Source organism: Asterias rubens, chromosome 3, assembly GCF_902459465.1.
Source record: "Asterias rubens chromosome 3, eAstRub1.3, whole genome shotgun sequence".
NCBI lineage: Eukaryota > Metazoa > Echinodermata > Asteroidea > Forcipulatida > Asteriidae > Asterias > Asterias rubens.
Window position 1 is genome coordinate 15,522,350 of NC_047064.1, and position 22,399 is coordinate 15,544,748.

The 22,399-nt window shown below is 37.3% G+C and overlaps 1 protein-coding gene across 4 annotated transcripts in view; it reads left to right on the forward strand.

The window, feature by feature from the left end:
- The window catches only part of LOC117288061 (CTD small phosphatase-like protein 2), a 67,609-nt gene that overhangs the window by 21,659 nt on the left and 23,551 nt on the right, over nucleotides 1–22,399 (forward strand). For 3 of the 4 annotated variants that reach the window (XM_033768756.1, XM_033768754.1, XM_033768753.1), the window contains exons 2-3: nucleotides 6,358–6,509; nucleotides 16,767–16,847. In XM_033768756.1, the coding sequence (XP_033624647.1) occupies nucleotides 6,372–6,509; nucleotides 16,767–16,847 (219 nt within the window). In that variant the 5' untranslated portion in view covers nucleotides 6,358–6,371. The remainder of the gene's footprint in view (nucleotides 1–6,357; nucleotides 6,510–16,766; nucleotides 16,848–22,399) is intronic. The other variant, XM_033768757.1, reaches the window with a different exon arrangement.

Below are 22,399 nucleotides of genomic sequence, written 5' to 3' on the forward strand. Positions count from 1 at the left end.
AACTTACATGTAGTCTATTAATTGTCGGCAACACTTCACACATAAGACACAATGTGGCCAAGAAATCAAATCGTGTCATTAGGTTAACCAGGCCTGCTGCACCTGCATCACCCCGCTCCTCAGCCTCTCTTTCTAGACTAACTGATACACTCCCAACAATGCCTTTCAATTTTGTGGCACATTCCCCAAGCGCCAGCCACCTAGTTTCAGCCGGATTTTTTACTTTTCCTGATCCTGATTTTGAGTCGGATTCAATCTCGAGACTATCCTTTAGCAAATTTTGCACTGCTGTGAGCCCTTTGGTTCTGACTGCACTTCTTGAGTAAAATGCATGGAGTGATTTCACCACTCGTTTAAATTTTTGAATGACTGGGAAATTTGTTCCAGCTTGTTTGGCTGCCAGATTTAGTTTGTGCGCCGCACAATGCTGACCAATAGCCAAAGCTACAAGCTTATGTGGGTCATTTGTATCCTTTTGTTTCTCACACTGTCTGTCAATAATTTGTTTTACTGCGCCATTCAATCTGCCCGTCATAACTGCAGCACCATCTGTACCGATTCCCCTAAGCTTTTCATATGGCAGGCCATTACTTTCGATGTAGTCTGTTATCTTCTGGCTAACTGCGTCAGCATTTAAACTTATGAAACAGTCATCAAGTTCATTCATATCAGTAGACTGCAATTCCAATGCATCCAAAACTTTCAGATATTTCACGCTGACATCGCCGGTAGAATTGATATATCTACCATGGATCACCATTTGTTCTACAACAGACACGTCGGTAGTTTCATCAAACATAAGGGCATAGGCATCACTATTTTTAATGTCATCTAAAATTTCTGTTTCGATAACATCACTGACGCTTTGCAACATATCTCTGATGGCAGTGTTGGAGGTATATTTCGCATTGTTTCCTTTGCTTATTTTTTGCTTAATGTCGATTCCTAAAAGTTTCTCCAACTCAAGCAATTTTGGAAAGTTCGTTGTGTGAGCAATGTTGTTCTTGCATAGAAAATACAGGCATTTAAATGCCTGAACCATACCATCCTCAGAAATGTTTTCAGGGTTGGTTAAGAGTTTAGCTACATTTTGGGATTGGGTAGCGGCCATTTCAGCCTTGACTGAATCCCGGTGTTCTGCCGTTTCTTCATGTTCCTTTACATTTTGTAGTCTAATTCGTACACTGGGGGTTTTTCTCCATGCTGTACTGCGACTATGTGGTTGCTTCTGGCAATACGTGCAATACATGCCCTCGTTTGGAACGTATTTCAACCATGGGCGATTAATTCTCCACTTGGTTGAGAATGTTTGTGCAAGTTTTTGCTTTTTTCCGATAGGGTTGATCATATTACTACTACAAGAAGCCTGCTCCGACTCACCGTCGGTGTCATGATTTTTCGCGGCAACAGTCGGGGCCACATTATCACTCATCTCACCTTCATCAGTGTCCTTTCTCTTTGGTCTGAAAAAACTTGTAAGGTTTGATTGCGACATAATGCAGAAAAACTTCAAATAACAAAATAATCTCCACGAAAACCTTCAAAACTGTATGTACAGACAGTGCATAAGATAAGTTTTCACCAGTTGCTGCACGTGTCACCGTTGACTGTGTTGTAAAGCCATGTCCTGTCAGATCTAAGCCATAACAACCAACTAACCAATCACGATCGAGATTCACTGGGCTATCCCCACTACGTCACGTATGTGCATAAATTATTATAATGTTGACCATGGATCGAGTAAGTCTCGTACCCACATTTAATGGCGGTCGTGCAAACTCACTCGTTCCGCGGGGACGAGCGAATTGGTGCAAATGCCATCTGTAACACGCACACACCGTGCTTTCCTGAGAAAGAGTCTAGCATGTTGTCGTATGATTAGTGCATGAAAGGAATGACATACGGGCGCTAAACTCAGGTATTGTACGTCCACTAGTAACTAGTAGTTAAGCTTACGATGCCTTTTACTTACAAACATTTGTAAGATTGGCGCTGATTGTTTTAACAGAAATAAAATACACACGTTGATTAAGAATTTACAATGAGTTTTTTCTTTATTTTTTCACTTATTTCAATGAAACTTTTAATAATTTTACATACATTTATGCCGGTCGGATTTTGTTAATTTTCATTCGATCCCGGTCGGCTAAAGCTGGGGCCGGTCATGACCGACCGGCGCCGACCGTCGTAGCTACAACGTTGCATACACTTTAGTGGGATATGGTCTCAGTCTAGTTGGGCAATCCCCTATGGTATGTCACCACTAACCACAATCCACAACATGACCGAGATATCATCTCCAGTGATAAAAACAGACTGAGTGCCAGAGGCTTGACTTTGTCAAACAAGGTTTGGTTGATATCCTACATGGCTTTGTCAATTCCTCAGAGGCCTTTTAATTTTATTGGATTATTGTGTAATTTACCTTTGACAAATTCCTGCGCAGAGATTTATTTTATATGCAGTGAACACTGTACATAAGTGTACATCAAAATGTGTGTGTACACTTTAAAGGGAAGGTACACGTTTGGTTATTGTCAAAGACCAGTCTTTTCACTTGGTGTACCCCATCATATGCATTAAAACAGCCTGTGAAAATTTGGGCTCAATCGGCCATCGAAGTAGCGAGAAAATGATGAAAGAAAAAAACACCCTTGTGTGACGAATTTGTGTGCTTTCAGATAGGAATAAAAGACTTCTAGCTAGAAGTCTTTTATTATTTTGGTGAGAAATTACCTCTTTCTCAAAAACTACATTACTTCAGAGGGAGTCGTTTCCCACAATGTTTTATATTATCAACAGCTCTCCAATGCTCGTTACCAAGTCAGTTTTTAAGTTGATATATGTTTTGAGTAATTACCAAACGTGTGCCTTCCCTTTAATTAATACATGATTACATGTACACGCTTGTACATGTACCTCCATGTTTGCACTATGAAAAATTACGTGTTTGCTACATACTATAAAAATAATGAATGTTTTTGACTATGAGTGCAATGTGAGAATGTTTTCTTTGAGTTGAAAGATGGAAGGTTCCATTCAAGCTTTGCCTTGCTGATAGTGAATGGACCAGATTTTCAATAAATCAAAAATATATAAAAATGCATTGCATGAATACAAAACATTTGTTATTTGTGATTTACAACATGCAGATAGATTTTTCATTAATATATATATAGTATGCTTACGAACAATAAAACAATTTTTTTAGTAATTGTTTGTCACGATTTATATGTTTAAAAAATATATAAAGTTGTTTGGGGGGCTGACTCCGCCTACCCCTTTTGTGACGTCAATCGAGGCAGACTTTGCCTGCAATTCATATAGTAAACACACGTGCAAAGTACATACGTCCAAGTCGTGAGTTGGTACATTTCAAAAAGTGTTTTTCTGCATTCAGCAGCAATACACCTGGTCGGCATTTTTTTTAAAACTACAAACTCACGACTTGGTCCGTACATGTACTTTGCAATTGTGTTAACTCTACGCATTACAGGCAAAGTCTGCCTCGATTGACGTCACGAACAGCGCCCTCTCGGGTCGGGGTCTACTCTTAACTTTGTAAATAACATAAGAACTGATTTTTTAAAACCTTAATTAACTGTTTATTCACATTCCACTCATCAAAACACATTAGTGACAAAAGCTTTACTTTGAAAAAATACCACTTCCAGGTGACCTTAATTGAAGGGTAAGAGGGTCTGGGTCCGCCTGACACTTATTATTTTGTATTTTATTCTGTGTAATATGATTGCTTGTATTGAAATGTTTTTACTAATTTCTTGCGACTTTTTTAACTGTTGTGTATTTTTAAAAAAACATATTGCTATTTTTCCCATGTTTTTTAATCCTCAGCCATTCCATTGTGACTCGCGTGACAATCTCACTGGTTTTTCAACTTTTGAAAGATCTATACTCCAAAATATAACACATGGCTCTCATGTAACTCAATTTATATAAACTTAGTGAAGAGCCCTAAAACAAAAAATAAAAAAGGAAAACAAATTGTGTAGGTATCATGTTTTTATAGGAGTTCCAAAAATGTGACTCGCGTGACTGCCAAAAAATGAAAGGTGTTGCATCCCTGTATGCCATTGCCCAGTCGTGAGAACTCAGAGGAACTTTTTAGTTCTAGATCACTTTTTTTTTAAGTACAAGAGAAGCACTATATTATACTATAAAAAGTACAAAATAAAAAGTTTTAAAAAAATTGAAAATTTGTTAAATGCAACGTGACTCGCGTGACAGAAGTTTGTGACTCGCGTGACAAGTGAGAAAATATACAATAACTAAACAGGATACTGCATAACAAGAACATTTTATTTCATTCAGAACACTCAGAACTTGAAATTGAATCTTTTCATAAAAGGAAGAAACGCCTGAAGCAACATTTAAAGGAAAAATGATCTGAACAGGCTTTGACTTAAACATGGTAATGTTGGGGTGGTTCTGAAAAGAATTTGTGGTTTATCAACACTGTCTGGTCGAAACGTTGAGCTGTTAAACCACCGGTTCTTTTCAGAACCACTCAAACCCATAGAGAGAACCCTTACTAGAAATTATTATATTGTTTTGTGATTGGGTAAAGGACTTTTTTCTCACTACGCTTGGCAGAGTGGTTAAGAAACCACAAATTTTGGTGTCAAGTTCTAATGGCATTAGACTGTGTTAGGCTGAGTACATGTAAATCTGATAAGTAATTTCTTTATTGATGCCCCCCTCCAAATCTAACTTAAGAATACTGTCTTAAAATACCCAGTTTCATCAAATATTTTTGTTTGTTCTTGTTTTAAGTTTATCATTCCTTGTATTATTTAAATAATGCAGGTAAATTATGCAGATGTGAGCACATTGTACAGTGCAATATGCAGTGTATGTAGTACAACATGATCTGCTGACAGTGTGCCAGGTTACAATTGTACACTGTTATAATTCATTGTTCTAACACAAATTTGTAAATTCAGGGGCATAGTAGTATGTTCCAGTGGGCTGGGGGTGCTTTGGTAACATTCCATAGACATCATCCCCAGAATACTTTGGTAGCTTTTGCTAACCATGTGCATTAAGTGCATTAGCCGTGACTCGCGTGACAAACTCGAGGGTGTTTTTGTTTGTTTAGGTAGAAGGCCTAGGTAAAAAAAACTAATTAATTCTTGAAAGACCCTTTGAAAAGACCACTATTATGAGAGAGAAGAAAAAAAATGTTGAGGGTCTATAATAGAAAAATTACTATAATCATTTTTTTTGTGACTCGCGTGACAGTAAAACGAGGGTAAAAATTAACTCCCATTTTTCAAAAGTTAATAGTTCAAAAAGGCATATTTAATTTTGGCTGTCCTTACTAATGACTCTTTGTTGTTTATACATAATGATTAAATCTGAACACCTATTGTTTCATGATTTTTTTTAAAAAACCTGAATTTCAAGGATTGTTCAGACTTTTGTGTACACTTTTTACCCTTTACTCCCAAGGCTGTCGCAAAAACAATAAAGAATATTTGTATAAAGTCTTTTTAGAAGAAAAAGCACTAGGTGTTCTTGTTTCAAAATAAATGTAAAAACTTCAAAGATAACCATTTTAAATTTTTTACTATGAAGCGCAAATACCACGGAATGGCTGTCCTGCATTTTAATGTTTTTCTTAACTGTACAGCGCTTTGAAACAGTGTTAAAGCGCTTTATAAATGCATTTAAGTTAAGTTAAGTTAAGAAAACTGTGCAAGTCTTCTGGTTTCCACAACGAGGGTGTTTTGTAACTGTTGTGTATAGCGTGTGGTCTACAACACAAATAATATTCTTTACTCATAAGAATTGTGAAGTTTTTTGCAAAAATGCTTGAATTGTTGATTTACAAATCAAAAATACAACTCTGTGTAAATAATCATTTAAAGGCAGTGTACACTATTGGTAATTGTCAAAGACTAGCCTTCACAGTTGGTGTATCTCAACATATGCATAAAATAACAAACCTGTGAAAATTTGAGCTCAATTGGTCATCAAAGTTGCGAGATAATAATGAAAGAAGAAAACACCCTTGTCACCTGAAGTTGTGTGCGTTTAGATGGTTGATTTCGAGACCTCAAGTTCTAAACTTGAGGTCTCAAAATCAAATTCGTGGAAAATTACTTCTTTCTCGAAAACTATGGCACTCCAGAGGGAGCCGTTTCTCACAATGTTTTATACCACCAACCTCTCCCTATTACTTGTCACCAAGAAAGGTTTTATGCTTATAACTATTTTGAGTAATTACCAATAGTGTCCACTGCCTTTAAATCAAACAAACGTTTTTCATAAGTATTTGTTTCCTGAATACTTTTGAAACACTGTCTTATTACAGATTTCTTTTTGCTCCCAAAGGTCACAGCTTCATCATGGCTAGAAAGCGAAGAAGGCTCGCAAAAGCAAAACAGCAGAGGGGAACCACTCACATGACAACAAGCGGGCAAGAAATCAACATGGGCTCAAACGTCACAATTGTACCAAGGAAAACGACTGATGAGCACCCAATGGTGAGTGAACATGCAGGGCTGTCTGTATAAGCCATGTTTTATTAGTGTCCATAATGCCCTTTAATATTAGCGGTTTTTCAAATTGTGGCATCAGGAGATTAAGTTAAAAGTGATTAAGTTCACCTTTTTTTAATTTTTTCAGGGGTGCTATTTAAAATTGTGTACGTGTATGCACAATGTATGTTATTTTCTTTATCTTGTTTTTGTTTGTACTTTGCATTTTTACCTGTAAAATTAATAATTGAAATTAAAAACAAAACAACAAATGAATACCTGATCAGTAGATTAAAGTACATGTTACGTATGATAAAGTGGCCATCAAAAGGTTTGTATCGATCATGTTTATTTACATTTGAGGTCAATTGAGGGAACATGAAAGCAGTGTGACTGTGACAGGGTTTATCAAATTAGAATTTGAAATCTCCCTTAGTTATTAAGTGGTTTGTTGTTGCCTTGTGCCAATGCAATTGACCCAATTCATCGGACGTTGTCACTACAAGCTTGGTTGTGTCATTCTGGGAGTCAATGTCCTGTATAGACGATGTGACCTATGTTTACATTCAGACCGCCCTCTGTTGACGAATCACTGTATACGTCATGTTTCGCCGGGCAAAAAGGCGCGTAGTCATGGTAAGATTGTATTAGCTAGCTGCCAAAACACAAAGGTTTTGCCCGGCGGTATGCGCGCGAATTGTGTTATGGTTTTCGAGTGACGTCAGAGCTCACATCGTCTATACAATGTGGGATTAATTTTAGGGGACCGGCATGTGCAGTCTTACCTGTTTACCCTTACCATTGTGAGCGGACACATTCATTGTATATGACATGCAAGCAAGGGGGGGGGGGGGTGTCAGTAATTCCAAAGCCATGAAGTGCTTCTCAAAATGGCCTCCACTGCCCCTGATCTTGGCCTTGGTGGCCCTTCAAAAGTTTCTCCATTGACTTTCAAATTTTCCTAGTTAAAATGGCCTTGCCCTATCAAATGTGAAATTCCACACCTGCAGTGCTACCTTCCAAGTAATCTTTTATGTGGCATTACTTTTTGGAGTTATTACCGAAGGTATGCCTTCCCTTTAAATTCAGTTTGGCTTATAATCATATTAAAAGGCAAGAAGTGAAAACAAACCTAAATGTAAACAACACAAATTGCCATGCTGTTTTCCATTCGTGAAAACAGTGACAACATGTCCCATCAGTAATTTGAGAAACATTATCTGACAGAAGCGCTTGTCAGATTCAAATATTTGGGGATGAAAACTTACTCGTTAATTTGAGTTTTACACGGAAGTCACCAATTTATACTTCCAAGATGTAGTAAATCGTTGATGATTGTTACTGTTTCCACCCCAGCCAATCGTTCTCTCCCAGCCTTATTTACATTTCTTATCCCCAGGACAACTGCTCATTTAAAATTCCATCTCTCCAGATATTAATTATGACAGCGGTCCCCTGTGTACACGAGTAAGCCTCAATATTGCATACAAACGTTCATAAGCGAATATTTTAAAAATATTAACAAAAGTTTATACACATGTAGGCCTACCTAAGGTATCAGTGCACATGAGCAAGACACGTTTGAATGTGTAATGGAAGAGGGTACTTGCATGTAAAGAGTTCAAGGATTCTATGAATATTTATTGCTGTGTAGGTGTTAAGATCGTCATTGTCTGCAGACTGAACTAAAATCTTTGCTTTTTGTCGCTACATCACTTAATGAGTTAAAACACCTCAAGTGCACTGTCCGATAATTAATGGTTAATGCATCCACTCTTTACAAAGCGCAAAGCCTTGAAGGTCCAGACCCTATCGAAAGGCCTTGAAGTTTTTGATTGTACATGCTCTAAGATATTGTTAAATGTACTCAGAGGTGATTCATGATGGTAAATCGACTTCTTTATAAATGCAAAGATCGCATTTTTATATGAATGAAATGTAACTTAAAAAAAAAAAAAAAAAAATGTGAACTTAGGGCCGGACTTCTTAAAAAATTACGGGTGCCACAGAAAGTATGGTTGTGCGCCAACCTTTTGGTACATGTTGTAGAACACTGCACGACCAGGACAACACAAGCCTTGGCTTCATGACCTTTGTGTTATTGCAGGCTTGCAATATCTACACTTGGAATGTACATTATGTGTGTAAACCTGACAAATGTTTTTGATAATAATACTCATTACCAGACAATTAATCCTTTGTGATTGGTCGTGAGAGGATGATGTGGCCAAAAGAGGCTGCTATCAGATGATTGCATGGCGCAAATTTCATGGCTCAATTTAAGTTGGTGGGTTCGAATGCAAAGTTAAGCACACTTGTTCGCAACTTACACAAGGATCTACTCTGCGCTTAAAACATGCGTAGAAATTCAATGCAGGGTTAAGGTGAGCTGATCAGATTTTTTGTTGACTTGTAAAAGTTTTTGGATGGATGGGAATAAAAGTGGCCAAGATGCAATAAAGGACCTTGCTTTCAGCTCTTTCCTTTGTCACACGGCCATGACCCTCCTTGCTGGTTTTTCAATGGCTATTTAAGACCTAACCCCCCCCCCCCCTTGCCACTCTTTCATTCCTGCAGCTCAATACTTAAGGGTATCCCAGGGAGCAGAGCACTTATTTGAAGAAGTGCATGTGCAGTCACTCTCCTCCTTAATCTTGTCAAAAGGAATGCCAAAAATAGCATTCATAAAAGGGGGTAGTACACGTATACATGTACCTTTGCATGCCTACATATGCTTCGGTTTTGAAAGGGCAAGGGCACCAAGGCATTTTCTCCTTGGTAAAGGCCAGCCTATGAGGAAATTGAAAATTTATACTGGATGATTTCAAGCGCACCTAGGCAATGACCAGGGGGCATTGTAGCAATCGCCTTCATAAGGTTTATCGCGAATAGCAAAATATCAAGAGAGGGGGCTGTTGAACCAACCACAAAGGTATAGGCGTTGCGTGCGCGAGTCGTAGAAACTGCATAGACCGCCCCATTTTCCTTCCCACAATGCAGTGCGTTTCTGAATCGCGATAAACCTTATTGCCTCTTTACCCATACACCGATGTGTGTTAGCACTGACTGTATACCCATTACTTTCCCCGAGTCCTGTGAAAAAATATCACAGGCATGTTACTCGGGTGGGATTCGAACCCACATAACATTACTGAAATGATTCCATTTGTACCCTTTGATTGATTGAACCAGACATTAATCAAATCTACAATGTAACTCACAGATGGCTAACAAATAAACAACATGCAGAGCTCTAGCTGTGCCTTCAAAAATAATAACATTGTTTAATAGTGCTTTTTTACAAATTTGATACAAAACAATCAAGAAATACAAAAGATAGAGGACAAAACTCAATTTCACAAACAAGCAGTTAATAATGAATACAAATTAGCATAACTTAGGATACAGGGGATATAAAATCTTTTTCACCATGCATCTCCCTTTAAAGTGAGGAGTCAATGGACGTCTTTCTTATCTGCAGATTGTTCAAGTTTAGTAATTGTCTGCACGCTGTACTCCCACATGCTGTGCTTCCCCCCATTATCGAGAATTACTTTGCCTGCCAATAGTTTCAGCTTTCTGTGTGAATTTACATCCTGCCGTGTTACATGTATATGTTAATTAAAGGAACACGTTGCCTTGAATCCGTCCAGTTGGTCTTTGAAAAGCGTTTGTAACCGTTTGTTATAAAATGCATATGGTTAGAAAGATGATTTAAAATGTAGAATATCAATATTAAACCACTTTCCCTAAAAGTAGAATACAATGATCCACACAAATTTGCCTCGGAATTGCGTGGTTTTCCTTTTACTTTGCGAACTAACACGGTCGGCCATTTATGGGAGTCAAAAATTTGACTCCCATAAATGGCCGACCATTTTAGGTAATCAGGGGTGTATTTCACAAAGGTAGTCCTAACTTAGGACTAGTCCTAGGCAATGCTAAGAGATAGGACCTATCTCTTAGCATTGCCTAGGACTAGTCTTGTATTTCACAAAGGTAGTCCTAACTTAGGACTAGTCCTAGGCAATGCTAAGAGATAGTCCCAGGCAACGCTAAGAGATAGGACCTATCTCTTAGCATTGCCTAGGACTAGTCCTAAGTTAGGACTACCTTTGTGAAATACACCCCAGGTAAAAAGAAAACCACGCAATTTTGAGTGATACTTGTGTGGATCATTATATTCTACTTTTAAAATATCTTTCTAATCATTCCATTTTATAACAAACGGTTACAAACGCCAACTTGACCGATCCAAGGCAACGTGTTCCTTTAATAATGCTGAGAGTTGCTGTGTGTTCCATGCATAAGCTGAGCTGACTGATTTAAACATGCGCATTTTGGGTCTGTATAGCCAGATGGGCGTCTGGGTTAGTTTTGGACATACTGTTTTAAATTTGGACACCCTGTTTTATCTGTCAATTAGATGTAAGCCATGCTCTAGAATTGCAAAGGACTTGGGGAAAGTACCGAGTATACAGTGCTAATAACATTGGTGTATACGAGTAAAAAACAATTAATGTTCTTTATCCCCGATGCAAATTTAAAATCTGTTTTTATCGTTGTGGTACCCGCTGCCAGAACATAGGATTCAAACTGCCTCTAGCTACCGGGCAACCTCGGTAGTCTAGTTGGTAAGACACTGTACTCTAGAACTGCAAGGGTCGTGGGTTCGAATCCAACCCGAGTCACATGGCTGTAATATTTTTTTCACAGGACCTTCGGTGTATGGGTAAAAAACAATATTCTTTATCCCCGATGCAAATTTAACATCTCTCATATAGATGTAAATATGTTGAAAGTGAGCAATTTGGACATCCAGTTTTTAAATTTCCAGCAAATTTAGACACCGAATCCTTTTGAAAACCTTGTCTGTACGTAAGCATCAATCCGGGGGGAAAAAATCCTCTAAATAATAAATAAATAATCATTAAATATAGGATTGGTAAGGATTAAATATGTTGTTTAACTTGAGTCCAAAGTTTTACTGATAATAAAGTTTATAGATATATTAGAAGCATTTATTCTGTGAAATATTTCCCTCTGAAAGTAAGTCATGTTCAAGAAAACCTGAAACAAACAGTGCCAATTTAAGCTGATTTCGGTTATTTACAACCAAAATAAGGACAATGTGCTTACGTGCTTAAAAAAATATTGGCATGATTTGTTGATGATTTATCCTGACTCGCACAACAGATTAAACCCAAGTTTTCCACCGATTTATTTTATGTAATAAAACAAAAACTGAATACTGTCTGTGACTACTCTGTCAGCTCCACTCATTGTGTAATGCCTTTAATTATAAATAAATAGTATAGAAATTAGTAAATAAATGTAGTATGTAGACAAATTAACATACAAAAAAAAGGTAATAATTGATGTAATTTTATCAGAATTAAGGAACTGGTAAATGAAATTAATTTTTCATAAGAACCCAATGTGATTTTAACTGGCCAAAATGATAAACGGTTTAATCATTATCTGATGTGGTATATAAGCATGCTGCTTCTTGAAGCTTATCGATTCGTGGCAGAGTGATTGATTTTTCATTGTCTACACACGGCGATGCGTACGTCCCTACGCGCTAAAAATATACACGCCTGTAAAATATAACTCAATGGACATCCATTTAAATGCCACTACAGAATTTTAATTAGCACTGTGTGTTAATGTGTTTTTGATTTAATTGCTTGCGTAGTATATGCTTTGGTGATTAACGGTGCAAAAACGATGTAATTTTGTGGGATTGCTCAAAGGCGTGAGTATACCTTAGGTTTTTTGAGTTGTGGTATATTTTTTCAGTCCTACATGAATGTAGATATGTTTTCATTAAAACTTACCAATGAAAATTTTATTTATAAATACTTTAGATATTGCCCCAAAATATGGAGGAGAGAAAAAATTCAGTCAGAGAAAAAAAAAATTCTTTCAGTGAGAAATTGCGAATTCCAAAAGGAACTTTTGATTTCATTAAAATCTGCATACTAACAGGTAACTTGCTTAATAGGTCTGTCATTAAAGAAAAGCACTTGCCATATATTACAGATATTGTTATAAAAAACAGTCTGGCACATGTTTTTGGCAACCATTACGCCTATAATCCTTATTTGTGTACTACATGTATAGGAACCTAGTGACAGTGATGGCTTAGGCATTATTAATAGGATTCCACTGTGTTCTGCACTGGGTGGTTGTTATGGACAACTAGCACCAAAGTGTTGTTGTTACATTTTGTTAAAGGCACTGGACATGTTTGGTAAATGTCAAAGACCAGTATTTTGATTTGATGTATCTCAACATATATTTATGCATAAAATATTAAGTCTGTGAAAATAGAACTCAATTTAGTCATTGTAGTTGCAAAAGAATAATGAAAAAAAAAACACTCTTGTTGCCCAAGTTCTTTCAGATGCCATTATTTGAGTGTGAAATTACCTCATTCTCAAAAACTACATTACTTCAGAGGGAGCCGTTTCTCACAATGTTTTATACTATCAACAGCTCTCCATTGCTCATTGCCAAAAAAGTTGTTATGCTAACAATTATTTTGAGTAATTACCAGCAGTGTCCACCGGTGCCTTTTAAAGGAACATTTCAGATATGGTTTTGCTAACAAAACAGTTGCTGGCAGTGTAAGCACTTTATGCAATCCATCATATACATAAACTGACAAACCTGTAGAAGTTTGAGATCGATTGGCCATCTGGGTCGCGAGAAAATAGTAAAAAATCGTTTACACATTTTGCATTGCATCAATGCCAAAACAAAAATAAATAAAACACTCACTGAGCGATTAACACCAATCGCAAAATAAGATTATTTATATCTCATCAAATATGACATTTCAGACGGAAATATTTCAAGGGATGTTTTCTACTATTGTCATCATTAGACCGTGTAAGTTTCATGTAAATCTGTGATCTTCACGATTTTTGTTTCTTATTAATTCTGTAACGTTCCTTTAACCTATGCATTCATGTAACAGACAGCTGTCTACTTTATTATGGTTAGAATAATTATGAACCAAAGTGGGGATTCAAGATTGCCTGTCTGTCTATGCATCGAGGCAAGTGTGTATGTGATTGAGGTGTATTGTGAGCAAATGTAGTGTATCTCATTTCATTCGGACTTGAATTTTTGCCCTTCACTGGTGATAAATAAATATATAAGTATCAAAGGCTGAGGGCACATAATTCTGTAGTAAGCAGAGCCATTAAATCTCGGCCCGTCTCAACGTGATATATGCCTAGTACATGTTTAGGGTTATCCTTGGGTAGGATGGAAGTCATAAAACACCAAACAAAACTGAATGGCCAGCCTTTATACATAACCAATCAATGATTCATTTTGAAACCTCATTTTAAAGAAACCGGACACTATTGGTAATTGTCAAAGACCAGTCTTCTCACTTGGTGTATCTCAACAATGCATATAAAATAACAAGCCCCTGTGAAATTTTGAGCTCATTTAGTCGTCGAAGTTGCGAGATAATAATGAAAGAAAAAAACACTCTTGTCACACAAAGTTGTGTGCTTTTAGATGGTTGATTTCGAGACTTCAAGTTCTAAATCTGAGGTCTCGAAATCAAATTCGTGGAAAATTACTTCTTTCTCCAAAACTTTGTTTCATACTATCAACCTCTCCCCATTACTCGTCACCAAGTTAGGTTTATGCTAATTATAATTAGTTTGAGTAATTACCAATAGTGTCCACTGCCTTTAACAGGAACTGATTACAATGTCCTGAAATACTTGGTGTCTCCCATAACATTTACAATACATTACATAATGTCACACATTTATTTTCTGACTCTGCAGACCTATATCATAATTTTTTTTTCTTTGACTTCACCTTGCTCGTAGGTGAGGTAAGGAAAAAGATAAATTTCATTACTGCGCTACACTGGCAAGGCAAATTACATTAACAATGCATGGTAACAGTGAAACCTGTGTTTATCCATTTGTTCATTGGGATTGCTATTTAAAGGCGGGATGTTGGGGGAAATGGTTTCACACTCTGTCCAGTTTTGTGAAGTACAGGTACGTAAAAACAAATTTGGAGGTTTTGTATTTTTTGTTGTAAGGAGAGTTGCAGCTACGTAGTATACAATTGTACTACATAAGGAGATGGCGTTTGAATTTGTAATTGAAGCTGTTGAATTACGTGACTGGGAATCGGTGCTGTAAGCATTTTCTTACAGGCACTGAACACCATTGGTAATTACTCAAAATAATTATTTGCATAAAAACCCACTTGGTATCGTAATGGAGATCTGTTGATAGTATCAAACATTGTGAGAAACGGCTCCCTCTGAAGTGACGTAGTTTTTGAGAAAGAGGTAATTTTCCACGAATTTAATTGCAAGACCTCCGATTTAGAATTTGAGGTCACGAAATCAAGCATCTGAACGCACACAACTTTGTGTGACCAGAGTGGTTTTTCTTTCATTAAATTATCTCGCACCTTCGAAGACTAATTGAGCTCAAGTTTTCACAGGTTTGGGACTGGTCTTTGACAACTACCAATAGTGTCGACTGTCTTTAAATGATAAGAGCATACATGTACTTAGTATGATGTCTCAAATTAACCCGTAGCTATTGCTGTGGGTGCTGTTATACAAATATCGACTGCTTCTTGTGCTGTTGGGTTACATCTTAGACTCTCGAGGTAATCCTCTGCCTCTTTCTTTTTTCCTGAGGTGAAGGAAAATAGACTACTGCGGGGATCACCCAACGAGGGAGTCGTAGTTTTAATCATATTATGAGTATTCAGTAAGAGCAGCCAATATTTGTTTTATTTTACCCCCATGCATATTGTGCTGAGACTTTTAGGTACCAAGAAGCTGCTGTTGCTATGGGTATTAAATGCTGGTTGCTATGGCATTGTGGTTGCTACGGTTATAGTACATTGGTTGATGTGTGTATTTTTTTCTTCGTATTGCGCAGCTTTCTAGTCAAAATAAGACATATCTGTTCACAGATTTACAAATGACTTACAGGGTTTACAGAAGGTAATGGTAATAGACTTCTTTTGAAATATTATCCCATGAAATGCTTTACTTTTTGAGAAAACATTAAAATATTTATCAATTCTCGACATCAAGAATTACGGATTTATAGTAAACACATGTCATGACATGGCAAAACATGTGTCTTCCTGTTATTTTCTCCGGACTCCGATGACCGCTTGAGCCTAAGGTTTCACAGGTTTGTTATTTTATATAGAAGTTGTGATACACTAAGTGTTAGCCTTTGGACAATACTGTTTACCGAAAGGGTACAATGGCTTTAAAGCACAATTTATTACATTTTGCCTATATACATAAAGGAACTATACATTTTACACATAATCCAGTTTTATTTTGGTTTTTGAGGTTGTTTTTTTTTAGTCCTTTCTGTGGTTTTTATTTTTAAATTGTTGTCCCTTCCTCTTATTGCTACGGTGTTTTGTTGTGGGTGCAGTTTTTTTCTTTCTATAGTCATGGTTTTGCTTGTGTTTTAATGTTTTCTTTTGTGTGGTTTTAAATGTTTCATTGCAATCTCCTTTTTATATTGTATAATTATATTGTTATCGTTGGCAGGGGTCTGGTTTTATACACATCTTTTGATGACAGTTTTTATACTTTTATTTTAACCTTGACAGCCCCTGTACAACTTGTAACTATTGTGTATGGTCTAAAGATTTAAAATAAATAAAAACTCGAAATAAATAAGTACTTATTGAATAGAAAGAATAAACATTCTACTCCGATGTTTAATTAATAAAAATAATGATGAAATGTACCATTCTTGTATAGCTCATACCACAAGTCTCTGGGTGCTTAATGATTGTTAAAGCCATTGGACCCTTTCGGTACAGAAAAAAACAAAAAAGTTCACAGATTTACAAATAACTTACAGGGTTTACAGTTAAGGTAGTGGTGAAATAGTTCTTTTGAAATATTATTCCATGAAATGCTTTACTTTTTGAGAAAACAGTAAAACAATATACAAGGGTGGGTTTTCCCGTTATTTTCTCCCGACTCCGATGACCGATTAAGCCCAAATTTTCACAGGTTTGTTATTTGATATAGAAGTTGTGATACACGAAGTGTGGGCCTTGGAAAATACTGTTTACCGAAAGGGTCCAATGGCTTTAAAAAGTAATTATTATCGTAAAAATTTAACTTAATTTTAAGTGCGTAGATGTTTGCTTATCCAACGTCTGCCTACATGTACATCATCTATTCTTTTCTCGATTATTATTACTCTCTAATCTGCGTAGGAGTTCCATCATTCGACCCTGTCTTTCTCGCCCTCTGGAATCGTCTCCTCCATTAAAAACCTTATATGGTCTGCCCCTGTGGTGAGTGTGGATCAGTCCAACCGTTCTTATTCTGATATCTGTATCACCAGGATGTACCATTTTGTTTCAGGGGTGTTGTAATCGATTGGATTTGTGTTTCTTTTCTTTCTCTTAGCCAAGAGGTAAACTAATCAATAGTATTGTCCTTTGTCCATTTTGAATGAATTAAATGAACTATTGACCATTTTGGTAATTACTTAACTGTTACCAAGCGTCAATCACGCGTAACTTTGTAAATGTTATCATAGCACTGTATTATAATTAACCATTTTGATTTGGTTGTTTTAAGGAGAGTACACGCTCAACATTTCATTAACAAGCCATCGGTTGCACCACCTCTATCATGTCTGCCATTGTTTTGTGTAATGCCCATATAAGGCTAAAGGTTACAGAGAATAATTTCTTTTTTACATGAATATCTTGATGAGATGGAGCTGTTATTTTCCATTCCAAGGATCCAATAAGTTATTATTTTGCTGCACACATATTTTATTTGTACATGTACATGTCTTCTTACTATTTATTATTTAGTATACATCATATAATTTTCTTGCGTCTTGGAACTTGTACATTATCTTCTCACCTTGCTCAGATAAGGTAAGAAGGTAATGGTCTAGGTCCAATTTCGTAAAGCTGTTAAGCAAAAATTACTGCTTAGCAATTTTCTTTGTTGAGCAAGAAATGAGTGGTACAGGGAATGATGGCTGGTAACCTGTTTTTGCTACGCAAGACTTTCCTGTGCTTAGCAGGTTGTTGTGCTTAAATGCTTTATGTAATTTGGGCCCTGATTCCTAATGAACACACTGTAAACTGTGTTTAAAATGCCTACAGGGAGTCTATGGCCATCATTGTCCGGTTACCTGTAAAGTAAATAGTAATAGAATTTTAAGGTTGTGATGAAATTTGCGTTTAAAGCTGTGTCATCATGCATTGAAATGTATGCTGTCCTTAGCAACACCCATAGCAACAGTCATAACTGTAGCTGCAGCCATCAATTTGGATTCAGCCTGACAGTTTTCACAAGAAAAGAAAAAAAGTCACAGTCTGTTGTTTTTGTTTCCAGTTTTTGTTTCCAGTTCGGTTTACATTGAGATGAATGTAGTTTGAAAACTAAGGTGGCTGGAAACCTTTCAGCGGCGCAGACCCAGGTTCTGGTACACTACCAATCGCATTTGAAACGCCATGCAGGTATATAGTTATACCTGAGTAGGTCTTCAAGGGACGTGTACAGTATTCTGACATGGTATAGACCTAGCCCTATATAGGACTCTTTCTCTGTAACACAGATACAGAGTCCTAACTATTAAGGTCTGTTTCTGGGGCGCAAAATTTTCAAAGCTTCATAACTCAAATCTTACCTGCAACAAGCCACTAATTTCAACAGATTCACATTCCATGGCGGCATACATTTTTCTGCGGTGGGTTTTGGTCGGCATATATTCTTCACAAATCCGTAATTTTTGTGAAATAATGCAGCTCATAGCGATAAAAAATTCCCGTTTTGATCGTTTTCTCACAGTGTTGTCTGCTGCCGTGTGTACGCGTATACATTCGCAAGATGCAAGACGCATGAATTCTTGGTCACCGTATCTTGAATGCACAGTGTTGACGGGCAAAGGCAAAGCAAGATTTGCGCGATCGTGCGCATTGCGTACACACGGCAGACTGTGAGAGTATGAACAACAATTTGAACTTCTTAACGTTGGGGCTCTGCATTATTTCATGAAAATGACGGATTTGTGAAGAATATATGACAATCAAAACCCACCGCAGAAAAATATATGCTGCCATGGAATGTGAATCTGTCGAAATAAGTGGTTTCTTGCAGGTAAGATTTGAGTTACGAAGCTTTGAAAATGTTCCGCCCCAGAAATGGACCCTGATATCCAGGACGTCACTGTAGTATAATACGGAAGTGTAAGGCCGACAGGGCTAGGTATAGACCCATGTTCTGGTACACTACCAATCGCATTTGAAACGCCACGCAGGTATATAATTATACCTGAGAACATGTAGGTCTTTAAGGGACACGTACAGTTTTATGATGATAGGTCTACAGCATGGTATAGACAACATTGCCTTGTGTACACTGCTGAGGTACACCTTGTGGCCAGCCATTGCTTGCCCACTCTGTCCCAATGTAAATACCTCCCATGTATGAATTGGCATCTCCTGGCTGCTGGAGGAACAGCCCTGTGTTGTGCTACTCCACCCTGGTCTTAAAGAGACTGGACACTGTTGGTAATTGTCAAAGACCGGTCTTCGCACTTGATGTATCTCAACATATGCATAAAATAACAAACCTGTAAAAATTTGAGCTCAATTGGTCGTCAAAGTTGCGAGATATCTATGGGAAAAGAACACACCCTTGTCACACGAAGTTGTGTGCTTTCAGATGCTTGATTTCGAGACCTCAAATTCTAAACTTGAGGTCTCAAAATCAAATTCCTGGAAAATTACTTCTTTCTCAAAAACTATGTCACTTCAGAGGGAGCCGTTTCCCACAATGTTTTATACAATCAACAGCTCCCCATTACTCGTTACCAAGTAAGTTTGTATGCTAAAAATTATTTTGAGTAATAACCTATAGTGTCCATTGCCTTTAACTTGGCGTATGACTCACGTGTTGTCCCTGATATGAAGTTACATTGACAGGGAAATAACCACTGTATTGTTACTGCCTTCACCGTTGGCGTAATGTTTGGGATATGGTATCGGGTTACCCCAGGGTTACTACGCACAACCAATTACTCACACGGTAGCTTTTTACCACATTATTAGTGGGGCAGATAGGAAAATATATATAGGGAATTGTGCCTAAGTTCAATGAAACAAGGGTGGTATATAGGGAATTGTGCCTAAGTTCAATGAAACAAGGGTGGAATTTTGCTCATATAGTCAGAGTCGAGTCATCTGGCTATATAGAGCCATCGCATGTTTGATTTTTGTAAAATAGCGAGCATTATTTATTTTGTAATGGCTGCAGTTGCTTGTTATTCTACTGGTCACATTGTTAAAAGTTAAAACCTTTGATGGCCCTAGATAGAGCCAAATATGTTTCTTGTGACTTCAATTTTTTAAATAGAAAATGCGCTCTTGTTGTTGGTACGTATTACATGTAGGTGGCATGGTTGGCTTGTGCGTAAAGCGTTCGCCTCTCACCAAGGTGACCCCGGTTCGATTCCCGGCCGGGGCCATGTGAGTTGAGTTGTGCGTTGGTTCTCTGCTTTGCCACAAGGGTTTCCAGACTACCGGGTTTTCCTCCTTCGGGAAAAATCAAACACTTTCAATCTTGGCAGTGCTCCGTGGTCATAATGGGTTGATGTGGCTGGCAGCCAGACGCGCCCTTGCATGCCTGCTTCTCGAACACGTTGTAGCCGCTTTCTTCGCTCTTAGCTGCGAGTAAGGATGATTAGCCCCCAAATTATTATTATATTAGTTTTCCACATCAAAATTTATTAATTTTAAACGTTAAGGTAAAAGCACTTCATGCAGAAAACATTCTAAAGAAGCTCTTAAAAAACTTTATTGAATATTATTGAGCAATATATTTACAAACTGTTATCACATTATTTTTCAGAACACACGTACATGTACCCCCATGCAGGCAAATGACTTTTCTTGAGAATTTTGAAGATAATGTATCTAAGCTGTTTGGGCCCCGTCTGGCTTTCTTGTATCCATTTATTCTTGTTTTGTTCAAGTAGGAAAAAGGTGAAATACAAAAGCCATATGTACATGTACATGTACTGTTTAGTTTAGTTTTAGTTTATTACCTTCATTGCACAAATATCAAAACACATTGTGGTGCACTGTAAAATGGAAACTCCCGAAAAGGAACGCAGGGCCACCAAAAGGGGACCCTTGATCACACAAGTATATCAACAGATACTACAGCAAAAACTAAAAAACAACTGTAGACACTTAATATCTGTAGTAAAAGACGTGACAGTTTTAGCAAATTCAGTTTTAACAAATTTGGGTCCAGGTCCATTTATATTTCAGTATGCAAATTAGGGCAACATCTTAGCACCTTTGATTTTTAACACTAATAATGTTTATGGTCAGTGGTTGATAAAATTCCAATCTGTGCTGATGTCTTAATTAGCCTGTTTAAGGTCTTTAGGCAGTTAATAAGTACCTTCCATGAGACAGGATGGGAGCACTGGGGTCAGAGTTAGGGACCAGCCACAAAATATGGGATTATAGTGTCCTATCTACAGGGGGAACTGTGAAAATTAAGCACTTCCGCTTTGAGCTTAGGGATTTCAACACATTCCGGAGAGGTAGGGGTGGGTGAAAATTAGTTCTCTTTTCACCCCTGTTTAGGAGCAGGCAATTTAATTAAAATCATTTCAAGCTTTCAAGAATTCCATTATATGAAAAACTAGAAATCTGACTGAGTGGCAGAAACTCCAAGCCAAAGATCTATCAGACCCTGATTAAAGGCAGTGAACACTATTGGTAATTATTCAAAATATTTATTAGCATAAAACATTACTTGGTGACGAGTAATTCTCAAAAAAAAAAAAACATTGTGAGAATGGCTCCCTCTGAAGTGACATACACGTATGTAGTTTTCGAGAAAGAAAGAAATTTCCATGAATTTGATTATGAGACCTCAGATTTAGAATTGGAGGTCTCGAAATCAACCTTCTAAAAGCACACAACTTCGTGTGACAAGGTTGTTTTTTCTTTCATTATTATCTCGCAACTTGGACGACCAATTGAGCTCAAATTTTTACAGGTTTGTTATTTTATGCATAATGTTGAGATACACCAAGTGAGAAGACTGGTCTTTGATAATTACCAATAGTGTCCACCAATGCCTTTATCACAGCAATGTGAATGGCCACTTTCGACAGAGATTTTAATCGCCGACATTCTTTATTTGTTCTGGTGCGGTAGGCAGAAAGCTTGACACCATTTATTTTGTTTTCTTAAGGATTTTGTTGAAGCTCAATAGCATGGCGTCACACCTTGCTGATCCAGCAATTAACATGCATGAGTTGGGAATATAGCTGGGCAGTGACTGACGTTTGACACTACGTCGTTAACAAGTATCCTTGGATACGGAGGGAAGAGTTTCTTGCCATTTAATCCGGTCAGATTTATATAGAATATCAATCTGACGGCAGGTTAGGTTGAAAGCACGGTTACACTCCTGCACTGTAACCCTCAACAAGTGTATTTGTCAGGAGATCGTGAAGGATCTTCAGGGAGTAATGTGAACATTTTTATGAAGTGTTTCATTTAAAGGGTCTATGTACCTTTTCCTAACACAAACGCAATGTCCACAGATTTACATTAAACGTATGAAGATAATGATGGTAGAAAGCTTCCCTAGAAATTTTACTTTTTACCAAGGTGCTGCAGTTTTTGAGAAATGAGTAAAACACCTAACTGTTGTCTCCGTTTTAACATGTAAAAACGTATCAACCGGTTATGCTATGGTTTTGGTATAATATCACCAAAAAGTACCGAATCCTTTAAATTCATCTTCACTTATATATTTTTTTGTAACTGGCTGTAACTGTACCTTAGCTGCTCAT